Raw genomic sequence first — 27,960 nt, 5'->3', positions numbered from 1 at the left:
CATCATATGGTGCGCTGCAGTTTTGCTAAACCAGATCTGTGGATGGTTGTGTACGTTTTCTACTGATTATCAACAGTGCTGCAGTGAACATCCTCATCCACCTGTCTGTGCACTTGTGCGTTGATATCTATAGGACACATTCCCAGAAGCAGAGTATCTGGATCAAGAGGTCTGTGCATTTTAGATTTTGATATGTCAGATTTCATTTGCTCCACTGTGATTGTACCAAAATATTACTGTCATTTTGCTCTGTGGGCACTGGATCCAGGAGGCGTGCTACCCTCATAGTGCCCCGTGGGGGCTTTTCATCATCAAAAACCTCCTCGTGCCACATCCTGACACAACAGGACTGCCCTATTGCTTCCCCCATCCCCACCCTTTACTTCAAGAAAGAATAAACCCCATTCAAAAGACTTCATCTTCTTGGATATTTTAGCTTTCCTTGGGTGTAACCATTGTCCAAAAGGCTTGGCTCCATGAATATCTTATGAAAAACTGAACTGTGCTTTAATTTGGATTACACTAGGAAGAGGCAGTGTTTTAGTTTCCTACGAACATATTCCTAAATATTACTTCCAGATACAGACACAGCTTTGGGATAGTTATGAAGGTCCTATGTTTGAGCTACCTGGGCCTCTTCCATGGCCAAATTCTTGTGCTAAGATCTGCGTTGCAACTCAGGAAGTAGTCAGATCCCGCTCACGGCTGTTTCTGCAAAAGCCTATAGAAGATCTGGTGGTCTCTACCTGAGACTCCTAGTTGGAAATTAAAATCATATTTAATAATACAAGGTGAAATCTGTTACTTGAGTAGTGCTTAGTGGCTGTTTTTCTTGTCAGAAATGATCTATCATGTTAACTGCTTGTGACTTTCTTTTTAGAACATACCTAAAGAGGTAATATAGCTGTCCTATTATAGGCGAATTCTTTGCTGCTAAGGTAACAAAGCAGGAGGAGCAGGAGAGCAATTCTGAAGGTGGAGGCAAGTTTCATACAAACAAATAAAATCCTGATTAGCTTCATATCAAAATTAGAACAAATAATCTTTGTTTCTCTTGAGTTGTCACATTTGGTTTCCTTCGATAGATAGCGATTTTTCCTAGGGTTAGGCAACACATTGAAACATTTTCACACTTCAGAGTATGGAAAATGTGATGTACCACTAAGCTAACGTCTGCACGCTGAACACAACTTTAAAATATGCTTGCAAAACTGTGGCTATAGTTTTATTATGGTGATAACCATGACCAAATAGGAGATACAATAAACATTTCACCTCAAAAGGAACATTCTCGAAGAGATGGATATAGTTAAAATATATATTGGATTGCACCACAAGCCTAGATAAGCTGCTGATTGTCTAATGTCAGGGAAGTCTGTATAAAGTTGAAGCTAAAAGCCTGTTCTGTTAAATCCCAGTTCATCTCTACCGGGGCATTGTTTCTCAGGAGCTCAGTGAAAGGAGGAGACTCCATAAAATATGTATCTAACAAAGCATGTCAGCAGCTTGAATGGAGCAAACCAGTCCAGATCCGAGAATTCTAATAAATAAATGAAGTTGAGCATTTATTGCCAACAATCATGTCACTGGAGCCACAGAAAACTGGAGCTGTGCAGCTGGGAGGCAGGAGTGTGGAGCCAGAGAAGGTAATGGAACGCGCCCAGGTTTGATTATTTATGGCGTGCTGATGAAGAGACAACTTTCCATATGAGGAACAGCTTAACGGAGGAATAGTCGAGCTAAACCAGGAAGAGGTCCAGAGAAAGAGAGAGTAACAAAAGGGGACATGAATAAAAATGACAGCTAATAAAACAATACAAATCTAAAATGCTGTAACTTTCAGAAATAATTTAGGGCCAAGAGAAAAGAAAAAAGTCCCGTTTTGCTGGCTTTGGGACAATTTTCCAAGAAGCAAAAGACATTAAGCAAAATGAGTGTGCTGAATTTAAGACCAAATTTGCCTCTATGCCTTCCTAGCTGTAAGTTTGGTTATTCCTGAAGCTGGCTTTATTCGTAAAAAGGGAAGTGCCAATTCCATTTGTATTTAGCTAACATATCCATTTTTTCAACAAATGTTTATTGTACATTATTCCTTATCAGGTACTGGACCCTCTGGGGCTGCGTGCTGAACAAAGACACAATCCCCGCCCTCCAGAGGCTTATGGTCTAGTGTGGGAAGTGGACAAGTCCACTGTCAAGTTCAAGACCCGGGGGTGAGCACTGCGGTGCTGGCCAGATCCAGGCCAGGAAGGGGCAGCCTCAGGGAGGAACATGAGGGCCAAAGTAGAGCCCAGAATGGAAATAACTGAATGCCACTTTCTGTATAAAGAAACACTTGGCAGCCTCCATGTACTCCAGATCCCACTTTGATAACTGAAAAATTAAAATACACTTTTTATGCAAAGATGAAAATTTCTATGGTTCTCAGTAGAGTTTTCATTTTTGAATTCTGGATTGAGACCTACGTGAGCTGCTTTATTTTTAAAACTGTATTATTTTTTTTTTTTACTTTTATTTGCATTTATTTTATGTAGAATTTACTCCCAGGCCATAGGTTTTTATTTCTTCAGTTTCTTCCAGGAAGTCTTTTTCTTCTGAGCAAAACCTTTTTTTTTTTTTTTTTTTTTTTTTTTTGCAACCTCCTCTTCTGGTTTAGGAATACTCTGTTCTTTTTCAGTAAGGATCGTCTTAGCGTGGCAGGGAGAGCTCATGTATGGGTTAATCCCACCATGAACCCTGTAAATTCTCCACTACATCTTGGGGGGGCTTTGTTCACCTGGATAAGCTCAATGACCAGAGACTCTACATCTAAACCCTTAAGTTCAGCATTACTCTGCGGTTTTAAAGCATCTGCAGTAAAAACTCAGCACGTTTTGGGCCACTGACCCTGTGTCCAGCCCCACTGTTTGGCCTGGGCACAACTACCAAATCCACCATTGTAGCGACGGAATGGCACACATTGCTTCTGCAAAGTGACATCTTTCACAGGTACTTTCAGGTACTGTCATGTGACCTTGGATACATGCGTATAAAGTAAACATGAAGATCTGAATCTCTTCATTTGCCTGATTTTGTAGGGTTTTCTGGGTCCAGTGAATGGCGGACCATTTTCAGAGATCACCTCGGGCCGCTTACAGGAAGAGCCTACCTGAGCCGTTTTAAATGGTCTTTCTATGGTCTAATACACCTCTTCTCCAAGGGTGGCCAGAAACATAATAAATATCAGCCCCCGGTTACTGCGAGGCCCAAGGCAGGAGCATCACTCACTGTGCACACACGAGGGAATGGAGTCCTGGACAGGTAACGCTCTGAGGGTCACACGGAACAGCACGTTTCTACACCTCACTGCCTGTGGGTCAAGGATGTAGATTGGGACCATACCAACAACATGTCTGTGTCCAAGGAAGGCTCATCAATGAAGACCCACTGGCTTATCAATCTGAGCTGTTCCCAGAGCCTCTTTAGCTGAATGACCGTCTCTTTCCTTCCTGCTCCCCAGTAGGAGTCCCTCTCCGTACCACTCCAGCTGAAGAAGCGCTCTTAAGGGCCAGAAGCCCCTTATCTTGGGTGGCAGCAAGACCCTTCCCACTGTAATGCAGGGGAGTGCTTCTAGAAGCTGAGAACTAGAACATTCTATTCCGAATGAACCCACACACATAGGCATCCAGTGAGGCCCTCTGCACTGCACATCTCCTTTTCCCATAATAAGAGCTTTCTTAAAGATGAGTGCTGACCCCCCTGCCCCCCCGCCCCAAACCTATGGTACAGGGTCCTGATAAGGGGATCCAGTCAGGGCACCTAATCATGAGCCAGTCACACCCTCCTACCTGGGCCCGCGCCCCATTCATAAGTCTCTACTTTTTACAGGCTGTCTATACCCTCGGTGTTTTGCTGTAGGCAAAACACTGGCTGTAGGCAGGTGTCTCCACAACCTGGTGGACTTCAGAGTTTCCTTTACTTGCTGTGTGGGGGCACTCTCCCCCACAACTCTGCCTCTGTACATACTCCAGACCCCCTCCTCTGCCTTGGCCGACTGGCTAGTATTTCAGAAATACTGCTTAGTATCTGAGGACTGAGTAGTCTACGAATTATTTTATAGTTTGAATTCAAGTTTCATGGTTTGAATTCAAGTAGTATTCTTGGTTGATCTCACTTTTAGTGCCTTCAGACAAATCTTCCCAAAAGGTGCTGCACTGAATGGTAAAGTGGTTTCATTACTAACCTGGTTCTAAAAATATCAAACAGTGAAGGTCTGATATGATCTCTTTCAAACTGGGTAAAGCACGATGATCGACACACCACGGCAGCAAAATCTTTCAGATATTTCCACGCCTACCCTCATAGTCTCAAATTTATAAAACTATTTGCAAAAAGTCAAGAATTGACTTTCTGGAAAATTTGAGCCAAATCATGCTAATGAACACTTTCTTTTAAAATAAGACATTAAAAAAAAAAAAAGATGACTTAAAACCCACTAGCTTATCAATTCGAATTCAGTTCTTCCTGGTTCGGCAACTTCCTGTAGCACAGAAACATGTTGTGACGACGCCTGGGCCGTGCTTCAGGCAGACGGGGCTGGCCACATGCACAGTACTTTCACCCAGAGGCTGGAACCTCAGCTGGACGACTGCTTAAACTCCCCCATTCTAAGAAAATGATTTTGCAGCCAGGATGTCCAGGAGCTCCAAGTGGCAACTTTTCTGGTTCCCAGGAATTTAAGAGGCAATCATTTACTCTTGGCTTTCAAAGAGAACCCTGGGCTTGAAAGGCACAGTTGCATCGAAAATTGATCAGCTAGTGATGACCCTGTGAAGCTCCTCGGGAGGGAGGGAGAGCGGTTCAGACACCTAGCCATCTGGGCTGAACTGTCTAGCACACTTTCCAGGTTGTAAATTTCCTGGCCCGAAAGACTATTTGAGAAGAACTTTTAACCAAAAAGTGGTTTTTTATTAGCTGAAGTACTAAAAAATGCTTGATTACTTTGATATGGAACACTACAGCTGTAAGACTTACCAACATCTAATCTTCAAGGCAACGTACATTTAAGAAAATAGCAAAAATAATGGAATAAATCCAGGAAACATGGAATTTTAAATTATGGTAGATGAGAACCTTATTAAATGTACTGCTCTACAGCCTATTCAAATACACCAGAGAATTTGATAAATATCAACACCATACATGTGGCTGAGACTGGCCTGGCTCACATTTGTCTGTCTACTTAAACAGCAAACAGCTGAACAAAATGATATATGCGCACGCTCAAACACACTGAACACTGTACTTGAAGAACAGCCTATATAATTTTTTACATTTCAATTGCCAAATTTTGGTCTTTTTCTTTATTCTCAAAGTCTAAGACATTAATGGTTAGTACATAGACTTTTAAAGTAAAACTGCATACGGTTAGAAAAATATACACAAAAGGCATATATATATATATATATATATTTTGTAAGAAAATAAAACTATGTACAAAAACCACTTGTGCTCATTAATGCTGATCCTAATTTGTCTGACTTTTATAATTAAGCACCACCATAAAAATGCAGGGCTTTGAGAGAAAGAGAGAGCAAGCAAGCAGCATTCTCTTTGCCCCCACCCCCAAGATTTCATTTCTCAGTCTCCCCGGGAGGTCCAGTCACCCCCTGGCTAGAGAATGCATTTAAAATCGTCCACAGCTTGGGAGGGTCCTCACAGTTGTGCTCTTGTTCCCAGTGCTGGAGGACTTCTTCCTTCCTGGCCAGCGTCTGTGCACAGAGGACACAGTTAAAGCCTGAACGGTCCCCAAAGAGGAGGGTGTGGGGGCTGGGACTCACAGAGCCCCGGGGGACCGCCCCTGGCAGCGGCTCCCTGGGTCCCGCTTGGGCTCCCTCCATTTTCCTGAACCTGTCCACATCAGTGTGATGATGAAGGCACAGCTGCCTTTTCAGCTTAGGAAATGCATTTAAGTCCTCATCAGGGGGAGCACGCTTGAGTAGCCTCCTTCTCTCAGGATGTTGTTTCCTGAAAGGAGCGGTGTGTTTCACCAGTTCTTCCTGAGCTCCTGTGCTTCCCGGTAAGATCTCCTCTTGCAGCCGGCCCTGAATTTCCTCTCCGTGAACGTAAAGTAAATGAAACTTGATTTCAGCAAAAGACTGGGCAGTGATCTGACAACGGCCACATTTGATTTGTAATTTGACTTCATCCGCCTGGGTTAGGAGGAGGTCTTCTTCTAGGCTTGACTTGTTTTCCCTGAAAAGGGGGAAAACGGTGTGTGTAAGATTTCACGCAAAACATAACTGGAACTTCTTGTTTAGGGATCCAGAACACGCCCAGTGAGGCAAAGGACGGGGAACGGGGGAAACGGCACATGGGAAGCGCAGACCGCGGTGGACATCGACCGTCACTCCCGGTTGGGGTCACACCATTCTCAAGCTACCAGCCTCCAGTGAAAGAGTGTTTCCCTTTCTATCTCTCCCCCAGGGGAGCTAACTATTCTTTGGTTACCAGCTAGGTGTTATCTACTCCAGAGTCAGGTAGTACCAAGTGAGGCACCATAGGGACCTGCTTTGTTCAGCCACACCACCCACTCGCTGCTGCCCTTCCTAACCTTGAGCACTGAATGCAGCTTGGACAGTTAACCCAAACATCAAAATGTACTACAGAAAACAATTCAGAAGAGAGGTTTCTTTACGGAGGCTGCTAGATGTGTTAATAAAAGGCATAGACAGGGGCGCCTGGGTGGCTCAGTCGGTTGAGTGTTGACTTCGGCTTAGGTCATGATCTAGTGGTTCACGAGATTGAGCCCCACGCCGGGCCCTATGCTGACAGCTCAGAGCCTGAAGCCTGCTTTGGATTCTGTGTCTCCCCCTCTCTCTGTCCCTCCCCTGCTCACACTCTGTCTCTCTCTTTCAAAACTAAATAAACATTAAAAATAAAATAAAATAGGGGCGCCTGGGTGGCGCAGTAGGTTAAGCGTCCGACTTCAGCCAGGTCACGATCTCGCGGTCCGTGAGTTCGAGCCCCACGTCGGGCTCTGGGCTGATGGCTCGGAGCCTGGAGCCTGTTTCCGATTCTGTGTCTCCCTCTCTCTCTGCCCCTCCCCCGTTCATGCTCTGTCTCTCTCTGTCCCAAAAATAAATAAACGTTGAAAAAAAAAAATTTTTAAAAAAATAAATAAAATAAAATAAAATAAAATAAAATAAAATAAAATAAAAGGCACAGACATATCTCAGTGGATAGGAACGTCTGAAGAAAAGCAGAGAAACTCTAGAAAAGCCAGGAAGACAAAAGGCAGGCACCCCTGATTTTAAAATGAAGGTGGGAGCAGAAGCCAAAACTGAACAGAAAGTATTGAGAACAATTAGGACGATTAAGAACGATGAGGGACAGAGAACCTAAACTTAGAATTGTTTAATCTTCATGGTGCTGATGACAGTTCATTTCAGTGACTCTCCCTCCATCATCCAGTGGAAAGCAGGTGGACTGCTGGGGTTTCCCTGGCAGACCCATTGCAATAAGCCCAGCCTGCCAGGCTTTCAAACTACAGAGCCCACTTGTTCGTAACACCAGAAATCAGTACCCGCACAAGGCAATGATGACACGGGAAATGTTAATCTGGACTGACAGGAAAACTAGTGCAAATGTAGACGGCTGGGCCTGGGACCTGAAAGTATGGTCAATATGGGGGACGCGGAGTCCCTACCATGGGTCAGACTATATTCTGGGGCAAACAATGACATTTAGATATAAATTCTGTGGCCACAAGTTTGGGAACATTACTTGTAGAGGGTACCAGGAACTATATACAGTGATGTTTCCTATTTCAGATGCAAAAATCCTCTCTCACTGTGACCCCAGCATACCGCAAACTGGTGTCTGTGCCCCGGCTAACTGGGATTAGAGGAATTAAAAAATCATCACTGCTCAGAAAGCGACGAGAAATGAGATCACTCTTCACAGACATGGAGGAAGAGGTAACGACCTTCCAGAATGTTGATCTGAGGAATGTTTTTACAGACCCATCTTTCTGAAGAGGAAATACCGCCCTGTTCTCCAAATCCAAGCACCCCTTGCTGCCAGGCCTCCGTCCCCTTAGCACTCACCTCTCCACGGGTCCCTCCGGCCCTCGCGTGGTCAGGCCTCTGTTCTTTGACACGTCCCCCGGCTGCCTTTCGCCGGGGGAAGGCTCCGTGCTGATGACAACCCGGTGCACTTCTTTTAGGTGGCCGAAGTAGACCCTGACGTGGCCAAACACTTTCGCACAAAACTCACAGCACACGAGTTTCTTCAGACGGTTCTCTGCGTGATGGAGTTTCATGTGTGCGCTCAGGCTGCCGGGACGTACATAGGCCTTGCGGCAGACTCGGCAGCTGTAAGGCCGTCTGTTAGTGTGTGTGTTCATGTGGTCACGAAGGTGCTGTTTGAACTGGAAGTGGTGGTTACAGACGTGACACCTGTGCCACGGTTTCTTAATGCCGGAGAGTCCGTTTCTCAGTGCAGAGCCGGGCTTCGGGGAGGTGCCGCCATCCTGCCTACAGCCGGGATACTTAGGGCTGAGGGGACTGTTTAACAACATGTCCTGCCCGAGGCTGCCTGGTGTCTGGGGCTGGAACACGCCTGCAGGAGAAGCCAGGGGAGCCAAAGCAGACACGACAATCACAGGCTTGGGCATAATGCTGCGGTATTTCTTCAGAGACCCTGGTTTTTGGTCACTGGATTCTTGCGGATCGGCTTTTACTCTTTCTTTACTATCTTTACACTTACTAATGACACGTTTCCTCCTTTTTCCCTGAAATGCCAAAATTTCATCTGGTACCTTTCGTTTTCTTACTCTTCTCTTTGCTGCCCCACCACTGAGTTTTGCTTTGTGGCTGAGATCTGGTCTGGTGGCCGCACAAAAGGTACTTTCACAGGGGCTCTGTGGAGCAGGTGTCTTGCCGAGCATCTTGGTGGCTGCAGTAAAGCCCTCTGGGATGGAGGATGCCTTACCACAGGCTGCCCTGAGCCCGGGCACAGAGCCATCTGTGAGGCTCACGTCTGACTGGCCTCCACACACCTCCGCTGTTCTCCCTCTGGCATAGGGCAGGATGGGCAGTTTACCTCTGGGGACTGGAGAGATCAGCTGAACTGCACTGCTGAAAACAGCTGGTGATAAAATGGTCATGGCTTTTGTAAGATCAGCTTGTTCTCTCCGTTTCCCACTGGCAACGGGAGAAGGTTTACTGCAGGTTTCCTCACTCGCCAAGGTTGCTTTCCCTGGAGTCACTGCGAGGCCCGGCTTGGCTGAGGGCTCTTCTGGTGTGGATACCATCGGGGTGGCAGAAGGGTTCAGATCTCCATGGTCGTTGGTCCCTGGGGGTGGAGAGTCTCCGGGGCCACCATGGTTGGTCAGTGCCGCCATGCTGATGCTGGACGGGCCTGGGTCTAGTGACAGCACTTGCTCTGATTCACCAGGTCTGTGTGGGGGTTTGGGACGGTCAGGTGGGGAGGGGGACGTTTGGGTTTGGGCAGGAGGTATGCCAGCACCACTCTCAGAGGAACTCCGAGTGGGTTTCTTTCTCAATCCTTTGTTATTTCTTGGGGGTTGGTATCGAGGAATAGGCAGCTTCAGATTTTCAGGCAGCGCCAGTCTGGGTTTCTGGATTGGCTGAGCGGAGGCGACATGTGGCAGAGCGACGAGAGAAAACGTCCCCTCCTGTCCAGCAACCTGCATCAGAGCGTAATTTTGGGTGGGCACCCCCAGAGGCTTGGCGTTGATGGAGGGTCCTGGATTCACCTGATCAGAGAGTGATGATGAAGGGCACGGCAGCACTCTGGATGTCAGGACTTTGGGCATGATTTTTGGTGCAATGGTCCTAAACTGACTCTTATTCTGCAAACCTTTCCCACTCTGAATCGTTCCAGAAGAGATGTTGGACTCACCTGCAATGACAATGGCAGTACAAAAAGTCACTCTGGTGTAACTGTCCTATTGTGGAGAGTGCAAATAAGCATCATTTCCTCTGCCTGTGATGCGTTCCAAGGCTCACCCTTGGCCTTCTGGGTAAATGCCTGTGTTCCTCAACACCCAGCCTTAAAGTCAACTCCCGTTCACCTTCCCAAGGACGGATTATTCTCTGCTATGGTTCCAAAGGCCCCAGGATAACATTTACCACTTTCCACAGTAATTTATCTGTGTGTCTTTCCTACTCAACACAGAGATTCTTGAAAGTTGGACTCTGTCTTTCCCATTCCATATTCCACGTCCATCCTCTCCACGTACCTACTTCCGATTCCTGGTCTCCTTTCCCGCCCTCCCGAGCTGCAGAGACTGTCCTCTGGTATGTTCCGCTGTGTATTTCATTTATTTTATAGACATATCTTGTTTTCCCTATTAAACTTAAGCTTTGTGAGCATAAAGCTTCTATTTAATTCAGATCCATATTTCCCAGTGTATCTTCAGTGGGAAACAAATGTTTCTTGTATCAAGCTCCTTTCTCACTCCCTTTTAGGACGCACCATTTGACCCACTGGCCGGTGCAGTTTGTTTTGCACAGTGGAGGAATTTCCACACTGAATGCTAGCTTTGTTGCTGTTTCCCGTGTGACTTGTGAATTTCTTCTCACACCTTTCAAACTGTTTATGTGTGCTTTTGCAATTAAATCACCAGCATTAAAAAAGCTGATGTGACACCTTAAAAAATGTTGAATAAAAACAAAATGATAGAAAATGATAAGATACAGAGACAACATAAAAAAGGCATGAACCACGTAAAAAGCACCTGCTAGGACACTAATAGGTACAATTTTAACTGATAAAATAACACTTCCAATTCCTTATTTACTAGGTTAACTGAAGACCAAGTACAACTATTCTCAGAGAATAATTAAGGCAACATTTCAATGCACTGCTTCTAAGAACTGAATCATCTTTTATTCCCTGAGACCTCAAGGCCCAAGGCCTGGCTGCAGTAAAGTTCCCCGTTTCTAAGTTCCTCATTTCAGCCAAACTTTACTCCCACTCACGCTTGCTAGGTACCTACACTATTCGAGGGATTGGCTATGACAGGCCCACATCCCCTTTCTAAAGCCTTTGGGGGCAGATGTATTTTGCAATTTACACTTTCAAATTTTAGAAAAGTAACGAGATGCATAAGCCAAATGTTAGGTAACACCCAGCAGGGTCTGCAGAGCATCCAATTTAAACCTACCACCACTTCTGTAGTAAAATATAGGAGTATTTGCAAAAAGTGGGACAAACGGAGGGTTTTTAAAATAGTCTTGCTCTGTTCAGGTTTTGCCTCTGAATGAGCTTTGGTTTCCAACTTTTGATCACATTTTCTGTTTTCTGGGCTTTTGAGAGTCTGGAGCTGTGGATGAAGGACTGAAGAACTCTTCCAGGGATCCCAACGATACAAAGATGAACAGACACAAGTTCTACCTTAGGAAGCTGGCAATCTACTTCCATCTACTGAAACAGACAAAAATTTTAAATCAGCCTAAATTTTAATGTCTACAGTTACTGAACTAACAATTTTAGCAGAAGGTTGTTTCTTTTGGCAAAAATGACACTCCTCGCATGAGTAAGCAGTGTAGGAATAAGGTTGAAATGTATACCGATCAGCTTGTTCTAGAAAGTAATCCCTCTTCGGTGAAGAAAAAGTATGTTAAAAACATGTTTCACATGGTGGCTTGCATTAGGGTAAGAAGGAAAAAGACTAGAGCTATGGGAAAACTCAGGTCAGGAGAACCGTGGGATCTGTTCTTACCCTCTTTAGCTTTGTTACCCCAAAGCTCATGGGTGAATGAACTGGTCCATCATCTCACAACAGTCTGTTACAGATTGCTTCTTCTTCCCACATACTTTTATTTATCTTTTGGTTCTCTATCTATAGACTTTAAATGTAAATGCCTTCCATTTTTAGCCTTGTCTTCTCATCTTGGCGGAAGAAGTGCTGAAGTCAGTTGTAAATAAATGTTAAATTGGGATTGAGTTTACAGAAAGCTTAACATTATTGATAGCTTTTGGTTGCTTAAAGACAAGGCTTATTAAATAATTACATTAACAATAGTAATGGTCTTGAAATCTACACAACAAATCGAGGCTGAGGAAGGAAGAGAAGAGAAAACGTCTACTGCATACTCCCAGCGGACTGAGTACAAAAGAACAGGAAGAAAAGCTGCTTTGTCCTTAATCAGTTGTAAATCCTCTTGAAATAATATGTGAGAATAATACATCACAGCACAAGACCCATCACCTCACTCATCTGCTCAAAACTGTCCAAGGGCTCTTCATCTCCGAGCCGGAGTCAGAGTCCTTGCAATGGCCTCAAAAGCCTCATGCCCTCCGCTCCTGGGAACCTCTCTGACTGACTTCCTTTGTTAGCTAAGCTATGCTCCAGCCGCAGTGGCTTCTTCACTGTTCCTTCCACGTGCACACACCCGCTTTCTCAGTGTCTGTACTTGCCGTGTTCACTGCCAGGATGAGCTTCCGCCTTCCAGATAAATGCCCAGTACTTGCTGCAGCGTTTCCTTCAAGTTTGGTCAAATGGTTTCTTCCTGGGGAGCTCTCCTCTGACTACCTGAGTTAAAACTACCCCCGTTCTGAACTTCCCTCCTTTCCAGTCATAATTTTCTGTAGCGCATTTACTCCATCTCACAGATTACATCATGGGCCACTGCCTTTCGTCGCTGACGTGGAGGGCAGAGATTTTGTCCATGTCTCCAGGGTCCAGAACAGTGTTAGGCATGTGGCAGAAATGTCACAGTTATCTGTTGAATTTGTAAGTGGTAATTATGTGATTAATGGCTGAAATAAAGAATTCATAGACTGAGTTTAGAAAATCATCTTAAAAAAAAAAAAAAAAAAGAAAAGAGGGCCACAATTTAAAAGTGACCTTTAACGTTTCCAAATTTCTAAAATTAAAAAATAAGAAAATGGGTCAGCACCATAATAAAACCCTTTATTCATTTAAAAAAATTTTTTTAAATGTTTCTTTATTTTTGAGAGAAAGAGACAGAGTGCAAGAGGGGAGGGGCAGAGAGAGAGAGAGAGACAGAGACAGAGAGACAGAGACAAAGAATCTGAAGCAGGCTCCAGACTTCAAGCTGTCAGCCCAGAGCCTGATGTGGGGCTCAAACTCACAGACATGAGATCATGACATGAGCTGAAGTCGGATGTCCAGCCAGTTGAGCAACCGTGAGTGCCCCTAAAACCCTTTAATATAAAGAGAATAGGTGAGGCCCACTGACTGGCCATCTGAGGGAGTAAGGGAACAGTAAATTATGCTGCTCGGGTACAAGATAAAATAGAGAAACAAGCAAGTTCTGAAAAAGAAACTGCTTTAAAGAAAACAGACATCCATAGAGGGGCACAGCAGGGATTGGAGTGAAGAGAGAAGAGACAACTGGAAATGGAAAAACTGAACCACAGAAGCAGAGGACGGTGATGTCAACATGAAGAAGAGCAGAAATAACAAAGACCAGAAGGTACAGCTGAAGCAACAACCAGTGGTCAAGGTCACTTCGAAGTCTCTGAAGATTTAAGTTGGGAAGGGGCTTCCTATTTTTTATGACCAAATCTAAGAAAGCAACCTTCTGACAGTTAAGGTTTCCAGAAGTGAAACTAGATATATTTTACAGAGCCATCCAAAAGGGAGCGAGCTAATTATGATGCATTTAAAGTTAATGTGCTTTGATGATTGATCTTCAAAAGTTTCTACGTTACAGTGGAAATAAAATCACACAGGAAGAGCAGTGCCATTCAAAGGAAAAGGAGGCCAACTCCGATGTGGGAGTGAAGGAAACCCCTCAGGGTAACTGGTTGTGCCAGCAAGGGAGAACACTGAGCAGTGAGCAGCCTGGGCGACCGGAAATGAGAGTCATAAGTGACAGGTAAGATGACAGGCCAAACAGAGTCAACTCTCAAGTTTGCTGCAATTCAACCAAGTGGATCCTGGGGTAGAAAAGTTGATCAATTGCCTTCATGATCAACAATTATAAGATAATCATAAGAAATCTTTGGGGTGAAAGATAAGGCCTTATTAGATAAATGTAACCTACTCATGTTGGCCTGGATCTATCAGGAAGTACAGACAAGGGTGAGGGTGTCTGTGAAGGTGGTGTTGCACCACCAGAACCATTAATGATGGAACAACAGGGAATGGAGTGATGCATCAGAAGAAATGTATAAGGCAGGAGAACGAGGGCAAGGCCCGAAAACGGAAGAACAACCCCTAGGAATTACTTAAATATGTTCAGCAACAGGGTACTCATAAAGTAAATATCCAACCATACAACGTAATACTATGCAGCAGTGAAAAAGAAAGGTGGGGTAGACTGATCTGGAATACTCTCCAAGATATGAGATGTATAGATTATTATTATTGTGTTAGATTAAAAAAACAGTGGGGTACACACACAAATATATTCCTTACAGGCACAGAATATCTCTAAAAGTAAACAAAAGAAACTAGCATCGGTAGTGGCCTTTGGGTTGGGGGCAAAGGAAACTAAGAGGTCAGGATAGGACACGTGCTTATTTCCCACCGAATACTCTCTGCACCTGGCACACAGGAGGTTCACACCTATCTGCTGAATGAATGCAAGGAAAATGAAGTTTCCCTTTTGAATCTGTTATTAAAAGGGGTACCTTTGGGGACAGTCACGGTGGGTAAGTGTGTGTCTTTGCATAAATGACTGTGTCTACATTACACACGGTGTCTTCTGTTTTTATTTTCCTTGCCTATTTAAGGACAAGAATTGCTAACGATAAGGGAAGAAATCTAATAATCCGACAGGCCGTGCATAACTACCCCCCAAAGTTAAGCACTGAGAAGTATTAGAGCTCATTACTTCCCAAGGACAATGGGAGTCCTGAGAATTGTTCCTGCAAACACTAGGCTCTTCAGGAGAAAACGAGGCAATCTGCAATAAAGGTCAGTTATGCTACAATAACCACAGGTTTGAATTTTTTTCTTCTTTTTAAAGTAGTTTGAACAATAGGAGTCCTTAGAGAAGCTGAAAATGCTGTTAAGTTTTTAAAGCTCCGAAATACTAGGATGTGTGCTTGTAGGAAGTCTTTCTTGGCAATGCAGTTACTACAGTGGTTTGGTCCACACATTTACAAGGCCTCCCCAGATGGTGTGATCTACAAACCCTTCCCGTCACCTACTGAATTATAGATCTCAAAGAAGTGTGCACTAAATAATGAGAGGTAGAAATTTCCAGTGACATTCATAATTTCTGGAAATCCTGCAAAATTTCCCATAACACTGTTAAAGAGACTCACAGGACTCTCAGGCACTAAACATGGACTTTTATTAACTGAAAACATAAAAGGTGCACTCAGTAAAATTAATTCTGTGCAATTATACAACGTGAAACTTAATATTAGGATTTTAAATATGGGCTGTTTTTACTACGTTAAGTGTATAAAAAAAAAACTATTTTGAAAAGTGACATTTACAGTTGGTGAAAAACCGATAGAACCGTGGATTAAAGGGAAACACGGAGGCATTGAGTCCTTATTAGGGCTAGAATCTGTGCTAGGTCTTTTAATTGAACCCTCACACAAGCTTTGCAAGTAAATATTATTGTCCCCTTTTTACAGATTGAGAAAAATAAGACTTGAGGACTTAAGTAATGTGCTAAAGTCCACGCCATGCAGATCTCCATTCCGATCTGAAGCAATGACCTTCCTCTCTTTCATTCTCTCCTCAAAGGGGCTAAATTATATACCAAGTTTTCCTAATTAACTCCAAAATACAGTGGTATCTCTGAATTTTGCAGAGACAAAAGGGGAAATTTGAAATAGAAATGGCTTGTCATACATATCCCAAAATTTCGATTACAATTAAATGACACTTTCTGAAAGCCCACTTGTTAGGAGAGAATTCATGAACAATTAATAGTCATTTGAAGGTAAAAGCAGATTTTTTTTTTTTTTTTTTTTTAAGGCGAATTTGCCCTTAACATCCATAGGCCTCTGACAAGTCCGGTAGAGTTGCCAGATAATAGTTGTTTGGAGAAAGTGCAATCAATGTGTGTCCTCCGTCACCACCAGAGGACTGGTCTGACAGGCAGAGACCCAGAGGGCAGAATGAGGGCTAGTGGTACTCAGTGTCAGCATGCAAGCTGGCCCGATCGCACTGCCTCACGACAAGGCTGGCAGAGATGCTACTAAGGAATACGTACGAGGGCAGGCAGTTTTCTACAAGCCTGCCCACAACTCACCCCCTCCTTTCCACTGGCAGAACCACGGCCTGCTCTGTGGCTTCTCAAAAGTTGTTCCCACTCGTCCCTTCATTAGTTTGGGCCCAGTTCCATCACCCCATCTGTTCGACCCACCGGCCTGCTGCTCAGCATGGAGTAGTGATTGGGCACAGAGACGAGAGGCCCTGCTCTTGAAACGGGCTCCCTGGACCGAGGCTCAGAACGGAAGTCCTGCCAAAATCTTAGCCACAGAAGTGCCAAAACCTTTAGACATTGTTTAGGTTTTAATTTTATTAAACTGAAAGACCCTATTTTTAATTTTATTTGTTGGCATCCCTGTTCTCCCTCTCACTTGGCTTTCTAATGAGAAATTCCAGTTGGGGTTCAAACTGTTTCCCAAGATGGTCTCTGGTTAAAACAAATATGGTAAAAGCCTGGAGAAGCAGGAGATAAAAGAAATGCCTCATAACCCAAGGGAGCTCAGCTTATTTTGTTGAAAAACCTATAAGCACGTTTAGCTACCGCCCACCTTCTCCCCAGGGCGCCGTCCAGGCACTGCAGCGAGAGTCCACAGGAATTTATGGAGCAGTGACTACAGAGCGCCCTGTAACATGCGCTGGCAACAGGCACCAGTGTATTTTGTGTCTACAGACTCAGGGTGCCATTTCTAGTCCACTTATCTGTAGCACTAAGACCTCCTTGAGTCAGTACATCTAGGACCCAGATCTCTAGCAATCTGATACTATACAAAGGAAATAAGCACTTCCTAATCGCAGATCTTGTATCCGGAGCCCATTTTTGTCCATTCTCTTTGCACACTTCCCTGCTGTGCAGAGCTATGCAGCTAAGATAGCTAAGGCCTTCTCCTTCCCTCCTGTAACACCACTAGTGATATCCAGGCATCCTCCCTTCAGGACACACCTTTGAGAGCTGTCTTGACAAACAGTGAATTCACTACCTAGCTCTGCAAGAAAGGGAATTCTTGTTTTTGGAGCACCAGAGTTTCTTTATTTCCTGGCACTTATCGAATTCTTTACGTGCACCATCTCATTTAATCTCCACAAAAAAAAAACCGAGTTAGAAATTACTGGTATGTACGTTTTATAGATAAAGGTTTCGAAGCTGGTAAGTAGCAGTGCTGGAACTCAAGCCTTGGCCCAGCTGCCTCCAAGGTCTCTTTCCACCTTTACATGCTGCCTGAGCTATAATGCACAGTTATGGCCACTATCACGGTATCTAGTGGAAACATGGTTTTGGTGTCAGATGTGGTTTCAACTCCTGGCTCTGTCTCGTGGGCTGGGAAAGTCATTCCCAGTGAGCCTAACTGTTCTCGTTTACAAAAATGGCGTAAGAATATCTCGCTGCAAAGGTCATGGACAGGATTAAAAGAAAAAAAGGACCCAGGAAAAGTGCCAGGATAGTGCCTACCAGTTAGGTACTCAGCAGACATTAGCTTTGCACGTTCTCTTGACAAAAAGCATGAGGTTCCTGAGTTATTTTTGGTGGGTAGAAAAAAAAAAAAAGCACAAATCTTGAATGCTAATCATATGGAAATAGTACTGAATCCTTAAACTGATGTTTCTTTGTTGAGAGGTAAATGAAGGAAAGAGGGAAGAAATGGCTAGAACTTGTGAATCACGGTCCTACTAGAACTGTAAAGCATTTTTTCCTCCCTTTCTCCAGCCACCTATTACCACAGCTCAATCTTCCCTACAGCTGATCAATCCTATCACCCTCTCTTACTCCCTGTCCCTAAGTTTTACACATCCCATTGACAAAGTGCTAATCAGATGAACAGTTACAGTGAATAGGAGTTAACGTATGTGCATTTTAAAGAGCTGTTTTGTGGGGACACTCCTCCCTGCTTTTGTTTATACTGAGTATTGATGCTAATTGCTGTTGTTCTCAACACTGCCTGGGAAGAAAATAGCTCCCCTAGTAGACCTTTCAGGGGTGGGGGTGAGTCCAGGTCTCCATGGCCCTGGAAGGGAAGGGGCCCAGGGGAGAACTGGGGACACTGGCCACAGGTCTGCAGGATTGTGAGAGCAATGGCCATGTGATTGTTTGATTCAGGAGGAAAAATAAGTGGACTCTCACAGAGGGTACGGGCAAGTCAACCACAATTTTGAAAGCGCGTTCTTGTAGATTTCAGTATTTTGTTGAGGAAATCATTAAGAAAGAAATTTAAGATAGCTTGAATACAGAAAGAAAAGTTGGGCACTGAAAGAGGAGCCCACAAAACTGAATTAATTAGACACGTAAATGTATCAGGAAGCAAGAGGAAACAAGCATTCTTTATGGAAGAACTTAAAAGCTAATTAACTAAAATGTTAATGGCAATACAAGGAAAAATAATACAATATGGTTTGTTAAGTTCAAGTAACTTATTATTCTTTTTGAGCCATATAATTCGCGTCCCAAATGAAATGAAAATTTAAAATGCATTATCATTTAAAATACATTTTAATTATCCTCAATTTCAATGAATTTCTCCATTTTAATTATCAGTCCTTTTATCAGTCCTTATTTCTGGGAGGACTTTTTGATTTCCAGTACTTCTGATGAAAAGCAGTTGAAAACTATATGAAATCTTTTAATTTTTAATACATTTAGGAATACAAAGTTATTAATCTTTTTGGCCAAAAAATGATAACATGCCCTAGGTCTTATTCATTATTAGAAAACAGTCAATTTTGTATCTTTACCCAAATCTAAGAATGACTAAGTAGCATGAAAATTTAACTAAAAGCTAATGACCTACGGGGGGACACAAAGCAAGACAAATGGAAATTTTTGAAATGCCTTATTAACCCCATTCTCTCATTCTTCATCTTGTTGTTAATATTATTAGGATTATCAAGATTCAGTTGGGTCACATAGTTGAAATTCAGAAGACCTTGATAACTGAACTTCATCAAGGTAAAAGCAGCAAATCATTTCATTTGATGTTCTACCACTCATAGCAAATACCTGTGCACACTGTCTTTCCAGGAGATTCCGACATTTTCCGAGTCAGTTGTTTTTCAACACAATGGGTGAGCGAGGAAACATCTCCTGTGAAAGAGCTTTAGGAAGCTGCTAAGATATCTCATGGCAAGAACTCTTCCATGAACAAATTAAAAATGGGCCCCTTCCTTTTAATCTTATATTTTAATATCAGTTGGAACAGTTAAGTATCCAGGATGAGTAACAAGATGACAGTTGGTGAGGAAAACCTTTTCCTGAGTGGGATAAACAGAAAGATAAGGTTTCACCATGCAAATGTGCAGTCAGTTGGAACAATTAAACGAGGACACAGGCAGAAGGTTCTTGCCTTTGGTCAAAATACCAGGATTATGAAACCAATGTGGTAAGGATCATGATGTTTCAACACCAGTATGGTTAAAAGCAAGGGAATGGAATCACAAAGATCCTCTTATTTTTATACTGTGATTTCAAAAGTAGATTTATTTTATAGAATGGACATTTTTAAGGAGTATGCAAACCCCCTCTTTAAAAAATGAAATAATTGTTCCACTGCTTTATGGCACAGTTTTACAGATGTTTTATTTTCACTTCTGATTTATCTTCAACTCACAGTGACTTATAACACTTTCTGCTGCAAGTTCCTCTATACCTCAGCCTTTATGTCAAATAGCTCATGATTTGAAAGTGCAAATACACAGGACTACATATTCCTTTATCATGTGCATAATTATTCCCTAAAACTCCTGCTTGTAAATCTTGACTGTCACTTATTTCTTAGTCAAGATGCACCTTGAGTAACATAGAGACACCACGTCTAATACTGACACACTGAAGAAAATTAAAAAAGAGGAAACGAAGCACCGGGTACCCACAGGTACTGAGGTAACTGGGTCAGCAGTGGTTACCTTTGTGGAGCTGACCAGATAGGTTGTATGTGAGCTAACTAGCAAATACAGATTCTGAGATACATCTAAGGTAGGTAATCAGATGCTGATGTGAGCTACTACAGAGAGTGAAATCATCAGAGTTGGAAAGCTGTGGGACCACTTTGGAATCCTTTCCTTTTGAATTCTGCCTGGCTTCTCCTCCATCAACACCTTTATTACTACACGGATGGCAATGACGAAGTGTGGCTGAAGGAATGCATACTCACATCTATGCCTCAGAAACATGTAAGAGTTAACTCTCCATCTTCCCTGAAGAGATTCAGTGATTATGTGGTCCACCTGTGTTCCCTTTTCCTCAAGGCACTGCATATTTGTATGTGTGCGCACGCAGGTTGCCCTGGTTCTGGGGCTGGTGTAGTGGCTGACCATCCATGGACATTCCTAGTATATGGTGGGTTTTGCACACGACTGTCTTCCTACGGCACCTACCCCACCTGGCCTGACATTGTACTCTCCACTCCCACTGCTAACTGCTTAATGCTGAGAAATCCAACCACTGTGAACACTGCGAAACATTACAAATTTAAAGTTTCCAGTGTTGACTTGGAGACCTAGTCCACAATCTTATTATCATTATTTTTTTAATCCCTAATAGACTCCCTTTAGTTCCTCACTGGGGCTAGCTCAGGTTTCTCCCATTGCTTTTCCAAGGCACTCTTCCTCTACCCAACCCCCACCTTATTCCCGTCTCTCTCACCAATGATTTTTGGCACTGATCTTGCAATGGACTGAATGTCTGTGTTCCCCCAAAATTCATATGTTGAAATCTTAATGGCCCAGTGTAATGGTATTAAAAGGTGGGGCCTTTGGGAGGTAAATAAGTCATAAGAGTGAAACCCGTATGAATAGGATTAATGTTTTTATAAAAGAGACCCCACAGAATTCTCTTGCCTTCTTTTGGCCATGTGAGGATACAATGATAAGACGGCAGTTTGCAACCCAGAAGGGAGCTATAAAGGGGAACAGAATACGTGACCCCAAAATATGCTACTTTGGTAAATGAATTATTTTGAGCTGAACATAATTGAGATCCAGAAGACTCCAGAAAAACTTTTACCTCTTCCTAACTACCTAAAAGAATTCTGCTAGGGGGCCTGGCTTAGAGAGAGAGCTACTACTAGACAGAACTTTTATCCGAATGCCTTATCTGTATGGCATGGCATATATCTAATTATCAAATATCTGCTCTATTTATTATCCTATGAATTACCGTCCTCCCCTTTGGAGCCCCAGGCCCCATCCTGTTCCTTAGCTCAGGGTGGCCTATAAGCCTCAACTATGGGACTTGTTTTGGGGTCTTATTGTCTTTGTGGGGCCTCCATTCATACGTAACTAAATTTGTTTTTCTTCTGTCCTGTGTTAATTTGATTATTGGATCAGCCAAAGAATCAAAAAGGGTAGAGGAAAAATTTTTCCTCCCCAACAGCTGTCACCAGAATCTGACCATGCTGGAACCTTGATCTTGTACTTTCAGCCTCCAGAACTGTGAGATATAAATTTCTGTGGTTCATAATAAGACACTTATTCTATGGTACTTTGCTATAGCAGCCTGGAGTGACTAAGACCTCATGGAGAAAAGAGAAGTCATCAGGTAGGAACTCATTTACTGTTCCTTCTTTCTCTTTCTAAACTCTCATATGTCAATTCTATAACACAAATAAATTTACTTCTTCTGGAATAAGGGGAAAGGAGGGAGAAGCACTATCACTCTAAATATACAACTCATCCACCTCAAGTCCTGAGACACTAAAATGTGAAAAAAAAATGTGCACTTCAGAATAAGGAAATGGGAGAATTCCCAACCCTGTTCTGTGTCCCATGCTTCTCTCCATACCCTTCATGCTGGCTCAGAGATCCTCTACCATCAGGGAGCTTCCATTCTTCCCTGACTCCTTTCTAGAAGTACCTGCTCAGTCCCAGTCACCGCTGTTTCTTTCTCTGTTTTAACTGTCCTTCATTATACTGTGATTCTATTATCTGTCTCCTGCTAGAATATAAACTCCAAGAAAGCAGGAGTTTATTTTGTTCACTGCCAGGACCTCAGTCCCTAGAGATCAGTATCTGGTACATGGTAGTCACACAATATGTTATTTACTAAACGAGTGAACTATAACTCTCAACCGTATTGTCTTGCTTTCTCTTTTGCTCTTGCTGAACACAAAAATATAAAATCCAAAATGCCAATAAAGATTATTTGGGCTCTATCTCCTCTTCAAGATACTGCCCTATCTTTTTTTTTTTCTTCATGAGAAAACTTAATAGTTAGTATATATAGTCCTTGTCTCTACTCATCAACTTCTATCCATCCTTCAATCCCCTACACCCCAAATTCCATTGTGAAGTACTAAAATGTCCTTCTGTCAGGAGTCAGATTGGGTGCTTAATCTATTATATCTCACTTAATCCACCACCAACTCTTAATATTAACATTTCCAATCCACAGACATGGAAACTGAATATTTCTTTTAAGGGCGCAAAGCTGGTAAGTGAAAGTTAGATTTGAACCCAGGTCTGTCTGACACCAAAACTGTTCCCCTTCCATTCCATCACACTGAACTTATTACTAAAGTGTTTTGCAATTTATCCACTTATCTGTCAGTCTCCCCCAGTGGCTGGTGAGTGCCACATAATCCATATCTATGTTGAGAAAATAAAGGTGTTTTTTGACTAACCTTTTCTAATCAGAGAGTGCAACCCTCAAGAGAGAGAATGAGCCTTCTTTCTTCTTCTTCTTTTAATGTTTATTCATTTTTGAGAGGCAGAGAGAGAGAGAGAGAGAGAGAGAGAGAGAGAATGAGCAGGAGAGGGGCAGTGAGAGGGAGGCACAGAATCTGAAGCAGGCTCCAGGCTCCGAGCTGTCAGCACAGAGCCCGACATGGGGCTGGAATCCATGAACCGTGAGATCATGACTTGAGCCAAAGTCAGACACTTAACCGACTGAGCCACTCAGGCACCTCAGTGAGCTTTCTATTTTTAACAGGAATCCATAGCGTGGTTGTTTGAGAGGCAGTTAGTACAAAGTGATTCCCTTCACAATGTCCTGGATGTTAAAAGCTAGGCTTTTGCATGGGTGGCCTTCTTTTACAGAACCTTTGGTGAGCAAAGCAGTCTCACACCAAAATAACTTTTTTAAAGCTGAACAATTACACAATAAATTTAATGACACTTTTTTGCGATGTGCAAAAATGAAGAAAAAGGTCATTACAAAGGTCTTTTACAATTTTAGAAATAATATACATTTTCTAATCCCATACCACCTGCTTCTAAAACTGAAGTAACTGACGAACATTGGGACGAATGAAAAAGTCTAAAAAATGTTGAATTTCTGAATTTCTTATGTGGCAAGTACTACCTCTTTAATAAACTTGATTAAACATCAGTGTCGTGGCCTATAGTTTGGTCTGGGGAATATTCCTTTTTTTGGTGGAGTGGAGGGAGAGGGAACTCCTCAGGGAAAAGCAAACAAATGACATGTAAGAAGGAGAGCAGAGGTCTGGCTTTGGTTTTTCCTTTTGCTACCAGAAAATGTCTGAGCAAGATGATCTTTATTGCCCTTTAGTTGCTCCCTTTAACAAGAAAGGATTATATTGGACCATCAGTTCTCAAAGTGTGGCCTGCAAACCCTGGGAACGGTCCCAACACTCTCTTCTCATACTGATAGTAAGATGTCATCTGTGTTTTCCAGTGTGCTGACCTCTGCACACGTTGCAGTCAGTGATAGGGCAAAGGGGATAATTAGGTAAAACCGCTCTGGCACCTTAGCCTGAATTCAGGCAGTGGGAGCAAACTGTCCACTTAGCCATGTTCTTTGCCAACACACTCAGTACAACACGGAAGCAGTCTGAAATTTTAGTTTTATAAAAACCATGATCCTTACGTGTTTTACAATTCTGTGTGATGAAATGGTTCACGCTCATAGAGCACTTATGCTGCACACGGAAGGAAGATGGTTGCCTCGAGGAAAAGCATCTGTGCCACTGAGTTGTGAAGCTGAACTAGTGGCTTTTGTCATGGAATACCGTTTTTACTTGAAAGAATATCTGACAGACACATGTTCAAAGGGCATGGTCAAGCTTAGGTATCTGACAGACATTTTCTCAAAAGTGAACGAACACAGCCTGTCACTATAAGAAAAAACATCTGACGGTAACCGTTGCCAGTGATAAAAATCATTCTTTCAAGTGGCAGTTAGAATTTTGGAAAACTTGAATCCATCACCAGGAGGTTGAAGCTTCCAAATGCTTTAAGATTTTTCAGAGGAGGATGGTGGTTCCATTAACAAATAGGACTTTTAGAATACTGGATAAAAGGATGAATAGAAGATTTGCAAACTCAGTAAACGCCTCCCAACCTCCCAAATACCCAGTAGATGATGTTACATGGATGGGTAAATGACTCACTCAAGTGTAAGGCCAAAGAGTAACAGAATACAAGGAGTACCTTGCCATGGTTTCAAATTTCACACCTCAACTAAAGTTTAAGGGGTTACCTGACTGGTTTAAAGTCAGTTATAGTTATTGGACCCATTTTGGTGTTGTAGCAAAGAAAAATATACACAATTATCTGAAAAGGCTATTAATATTCTCCTTCTGTTTCCAGACACTGTAAAGCTAGATTTTTTACAAACACTTCAACATAAAGGACATTATCACAACATACTGAATGTAGAACTGGATATGAGACTCGGACATTTTTTTTTTTTCAATATATGAAATTTATTGTCAAATTGGTTTCCATACAACACCCAGTGCTGAGACTCGGACATTTTTAATGAAGTCAGACTTTAAACATATTTAAACAAAAGTCAAGGCCAGTCTTCTAACAGTTTCTAAGTACATAAAATATGCCATTTATGTTAAGTTGTAATGATTATTTTAAAATGAATTCACATATATATATATTTTCAGTTTATAATCTCAAATATGATAAATACCAATGGATAATGTAACGGACATAAACAAACGTTCTTTAGAGTCCTCAAAGTTTTATGAGTATAAAGGAGTCTTGAAAGTAAAAAGTTTGAGAACTGCTGAACTAGATGAAATCTAATACCCCAGCTCTTTTGAGATTCTGTGATATTTTTGTTGTGTGTGTGAATGAGAACAGAAGATAAAATCTGGAAATGTCTTACTTCTGGCAGTTTTTACTTCCTTCATTGTTGTTTCCAATGAGAATGTAATATGGTAGATCTATAGGACAGAGTTTTGAAAAAAAGCATTTAAAAGTAATTTATCCTAATAAAAATATCAGTTATAATTTAAATATCAGTAGTTGGAAATGCTAGAATACAGATTAAATAATAAAATGCTTGACAAAAATCTTATAAAGGTGTAACACTTCAGAAATTTATTTTTCCTAATTTGAATTTATATTCATGGAATATGTCATAAATTATATTTAAACTAATGGCATTTGTATTTCCCCCCGGTTTTAAGAAATGTCATCATGAGATTTTCTTGGTCGTATAAAATCATTTTAAATTATTTTATCGAAAGGAAACTAATAAGTTTTTGTTTCTAGTGTAAGTTGGATGTTGGAATTTCTGTAAACACTTTTAGGATTTTGATGCCAAGTAATTTACGGATGAACAGTATATTCATTCTATTAAAACATTAAAAGAGTTATGCATTTCTCTTAATAGTATTAGACCTTTACAAACATGAAATGCCTAGCCTATATTTCTGGCTTGCACAGCATCCTAAATACCTGTGTCAAACTCTGCTTTTATCCCAGCCTAACTCATCACACCAGCCATCTGCATAAATAAAGATGTAAGCATCTGCTATATGGCAAATGGTCTCAGGGGCAGATGTTTCCATCCCTGTGTTCATGTCACTGGGGCTGGATACATTATTTGAACAGATGTACACAATCTGAAAGTGTTATGTCCCTCAGTGAAATGTCTCCAACTGCTTTCTATCAAAGAACATAAATGCTATTTGCACCTGCATTTATGTTAATAATATAAAGGCAGCAGGGGTTCTGACAAAGTGGAATGTGATGCTATGAAATATATTTGCATGGTTAATTGGGAGTTTCTGAGAGACTCTGCTGCCAAATGGCCACACTGACATTGATACATGCCCGAGCAGACTATCTGATTAGTAGCCTGCTTTTTAAGCAGGTGGAAATACGGCTATTTCAAACAATAAAAATATTCATAACCTCATTTACTAATAAGGATATTCCAAACTCTAGCATTTTATCTCAAAATAGGAAAGTAACTTCCATTATAACATCTACCTGGTAAGTTTTAGGCCACTCAGGTCATTTCCATCTTGTTCTATGAGGAAATTTCTATAGGTGTGTGTATGTGTGTGTGTTTTCCATTTGTACTTCTGTCAACAGCATAACATACTATTAATCCATAGTGATATTTTGTAGAGGTTATTACACTGGAAAGTTCCAATTGCCAACATTAAGTAGTTAACCAAAACCAGCTTGAAAATGTCAATTTGTACTTGGTCTGCAACATAAAATGGTACCAAAAATCCAAGAACAGCATTTACATCACTAAGATCGAAATGTTTCCATACGAATGTCACATATTTGGAAATAAGACATTTTGGTAATATGTAGGGAATGTCTCCCCCACCCCAATAATGAGGTCACAAAGCATGTTAACCACTAAATGCAAAGCATCAATTATAGTGGTTCTCCTTGCTGCTGTGCATTAAATGTGAGGGCTGAAGAGCTAAACAATTTGCGATAATAGTTGTACTCATAGCTTTACTGAGCTAAGAACTTGGGGTCTCTTGCAAATAATATATTTATTACTTTATTAACTTGACACTGATAATATCAACTTTGCACAAAATTCTTATATTTGAGTTAAATGTTACTGAGTTAAATGTAACTTATTCTGCAAATTATTCTGAGACATAGGTTGTGCTTTAAGAGTTTAAAAGGTGAAAGTGTTCATATACAGTCGATCATTTACAGATTCTGTATGTGCAAATTTGCCAGCTCGCTACAATTTATTTGCAGCCCTCAAATCCATACTGATGACGTCTCCATGGCCATTTGTGGACATGCACAGGCAGGAAAAAATTGAATCACTTCACGTGCACATTCTCAGCAGTGGCTGATGCTCTGTCTTGTTTCAGCTCTCCCCTTACAATGAATGACAAGTATCATTTTCGTGGTCTACAGTGTCACATTTTTCTTATTTTTTTTTTCCTTTTGGTTGGTGATTTCACTGTTTAAAATAGTCCTTAAGCATAGTACTGCTGTGCTGTCCAGTGTTCCTAAGTGTAAGAAGACGACGTGCCTCGCAGAAAAAAATACATGTGTTACATAAGCTTTGTTCAGGCAAGAGTTATAATATTGTGTCTGTGAGTTCAAGGTTAAGGACTCAACATAAAACTATGTTCTGTATCAATAGTTAATGAAAATGTGTTCTGACCAGAAGCTCACAGGAACCCCAATGCTGTGGAGCAAAAATTCAGTATTAGCCAATTCAGTGTTTGTGGTGACGTTATAGAACGTGCCAATTGTGAATGATGGGAATCAACTGTACCTTATCTCATTTGGCTATTCTAGAGCAAGAATTAATATCCCCATTTGAAAGATGAAGGGACTGATGCTCACTGTATTAGCCAAGATCACAGAGCCTAAAAAGAAGGGGGGAAGGGTAAAAAAGACCTCAATGCTCCAGCTCTTAGTTGAGAATTCGGTCTTTCACCAGATTGGGAGGGGAGAAAGATGGGGGAGAAGGAAAGAAAAGACAAAAATGGGACAGGAGCTTAAGAAGCAGCTTTAATACCATGTTGGAATGAGTCAAACTTTAGTTAGATAATAAGATAATAAACCATTTTTAGGCTAAACCCTCATAAAAAGAAAACTGTTCTGATAGGCTGCAAGCTTTACTG

General features: G+C 41.9%; 1 protein-coding gene across 9 annotated transcripts in view; it reads right to left on the bottom strand.

The window, feature by feature from the left end:
• Window positions 1-1,198: 1,198 nt before the first annotated feature.
• The window catches only part of ZNF438 (zinc finger protein 438), a 179,213-nt gene continuing 152,451 nt past the window's right edge, over window positions 1,199-27,960 (bottom strand). For all 9 annotated transcript variants that reach the window (XM_086714639.1, XM_086714636.1, XM_086714635.1 and 6 more), the window contains 2 exons: window positions 8,088-9,906; window positions 1,199-6,234 (listed from right to left, as the gene is read on the bottom strand). In XM_086714639.1, the coding sequence (XP_086570765.1) occupies window positions 5,613-6,234; window positions 8,088-9,906 (2,441 nt within the window). In that variant the 3' untranslated portion in view covers window positions 1,199-5,612. The remainder of the gene's footprint in view (window positions 6,235-8,087; window positions 9,907-27,960) is intronic.

Source organism: Puma concolor, chromosome B4, assembly GCF_028749965.1.
Source record: "Puma concolor isolate L17-30 chromosome B4, mPumCon1.1.hap2, whole genome shotgun sequence".
Lineage (NCBI taxonomy): Eukaryota > Metazoa > Chordata > Mammalia > Carnivora > Felidae > Puma > Puma concolor.
Note: the sequence above shows the minus strand (reverse complement) of the source record. Positions and strands in the feature narration are given on the sequence as shown.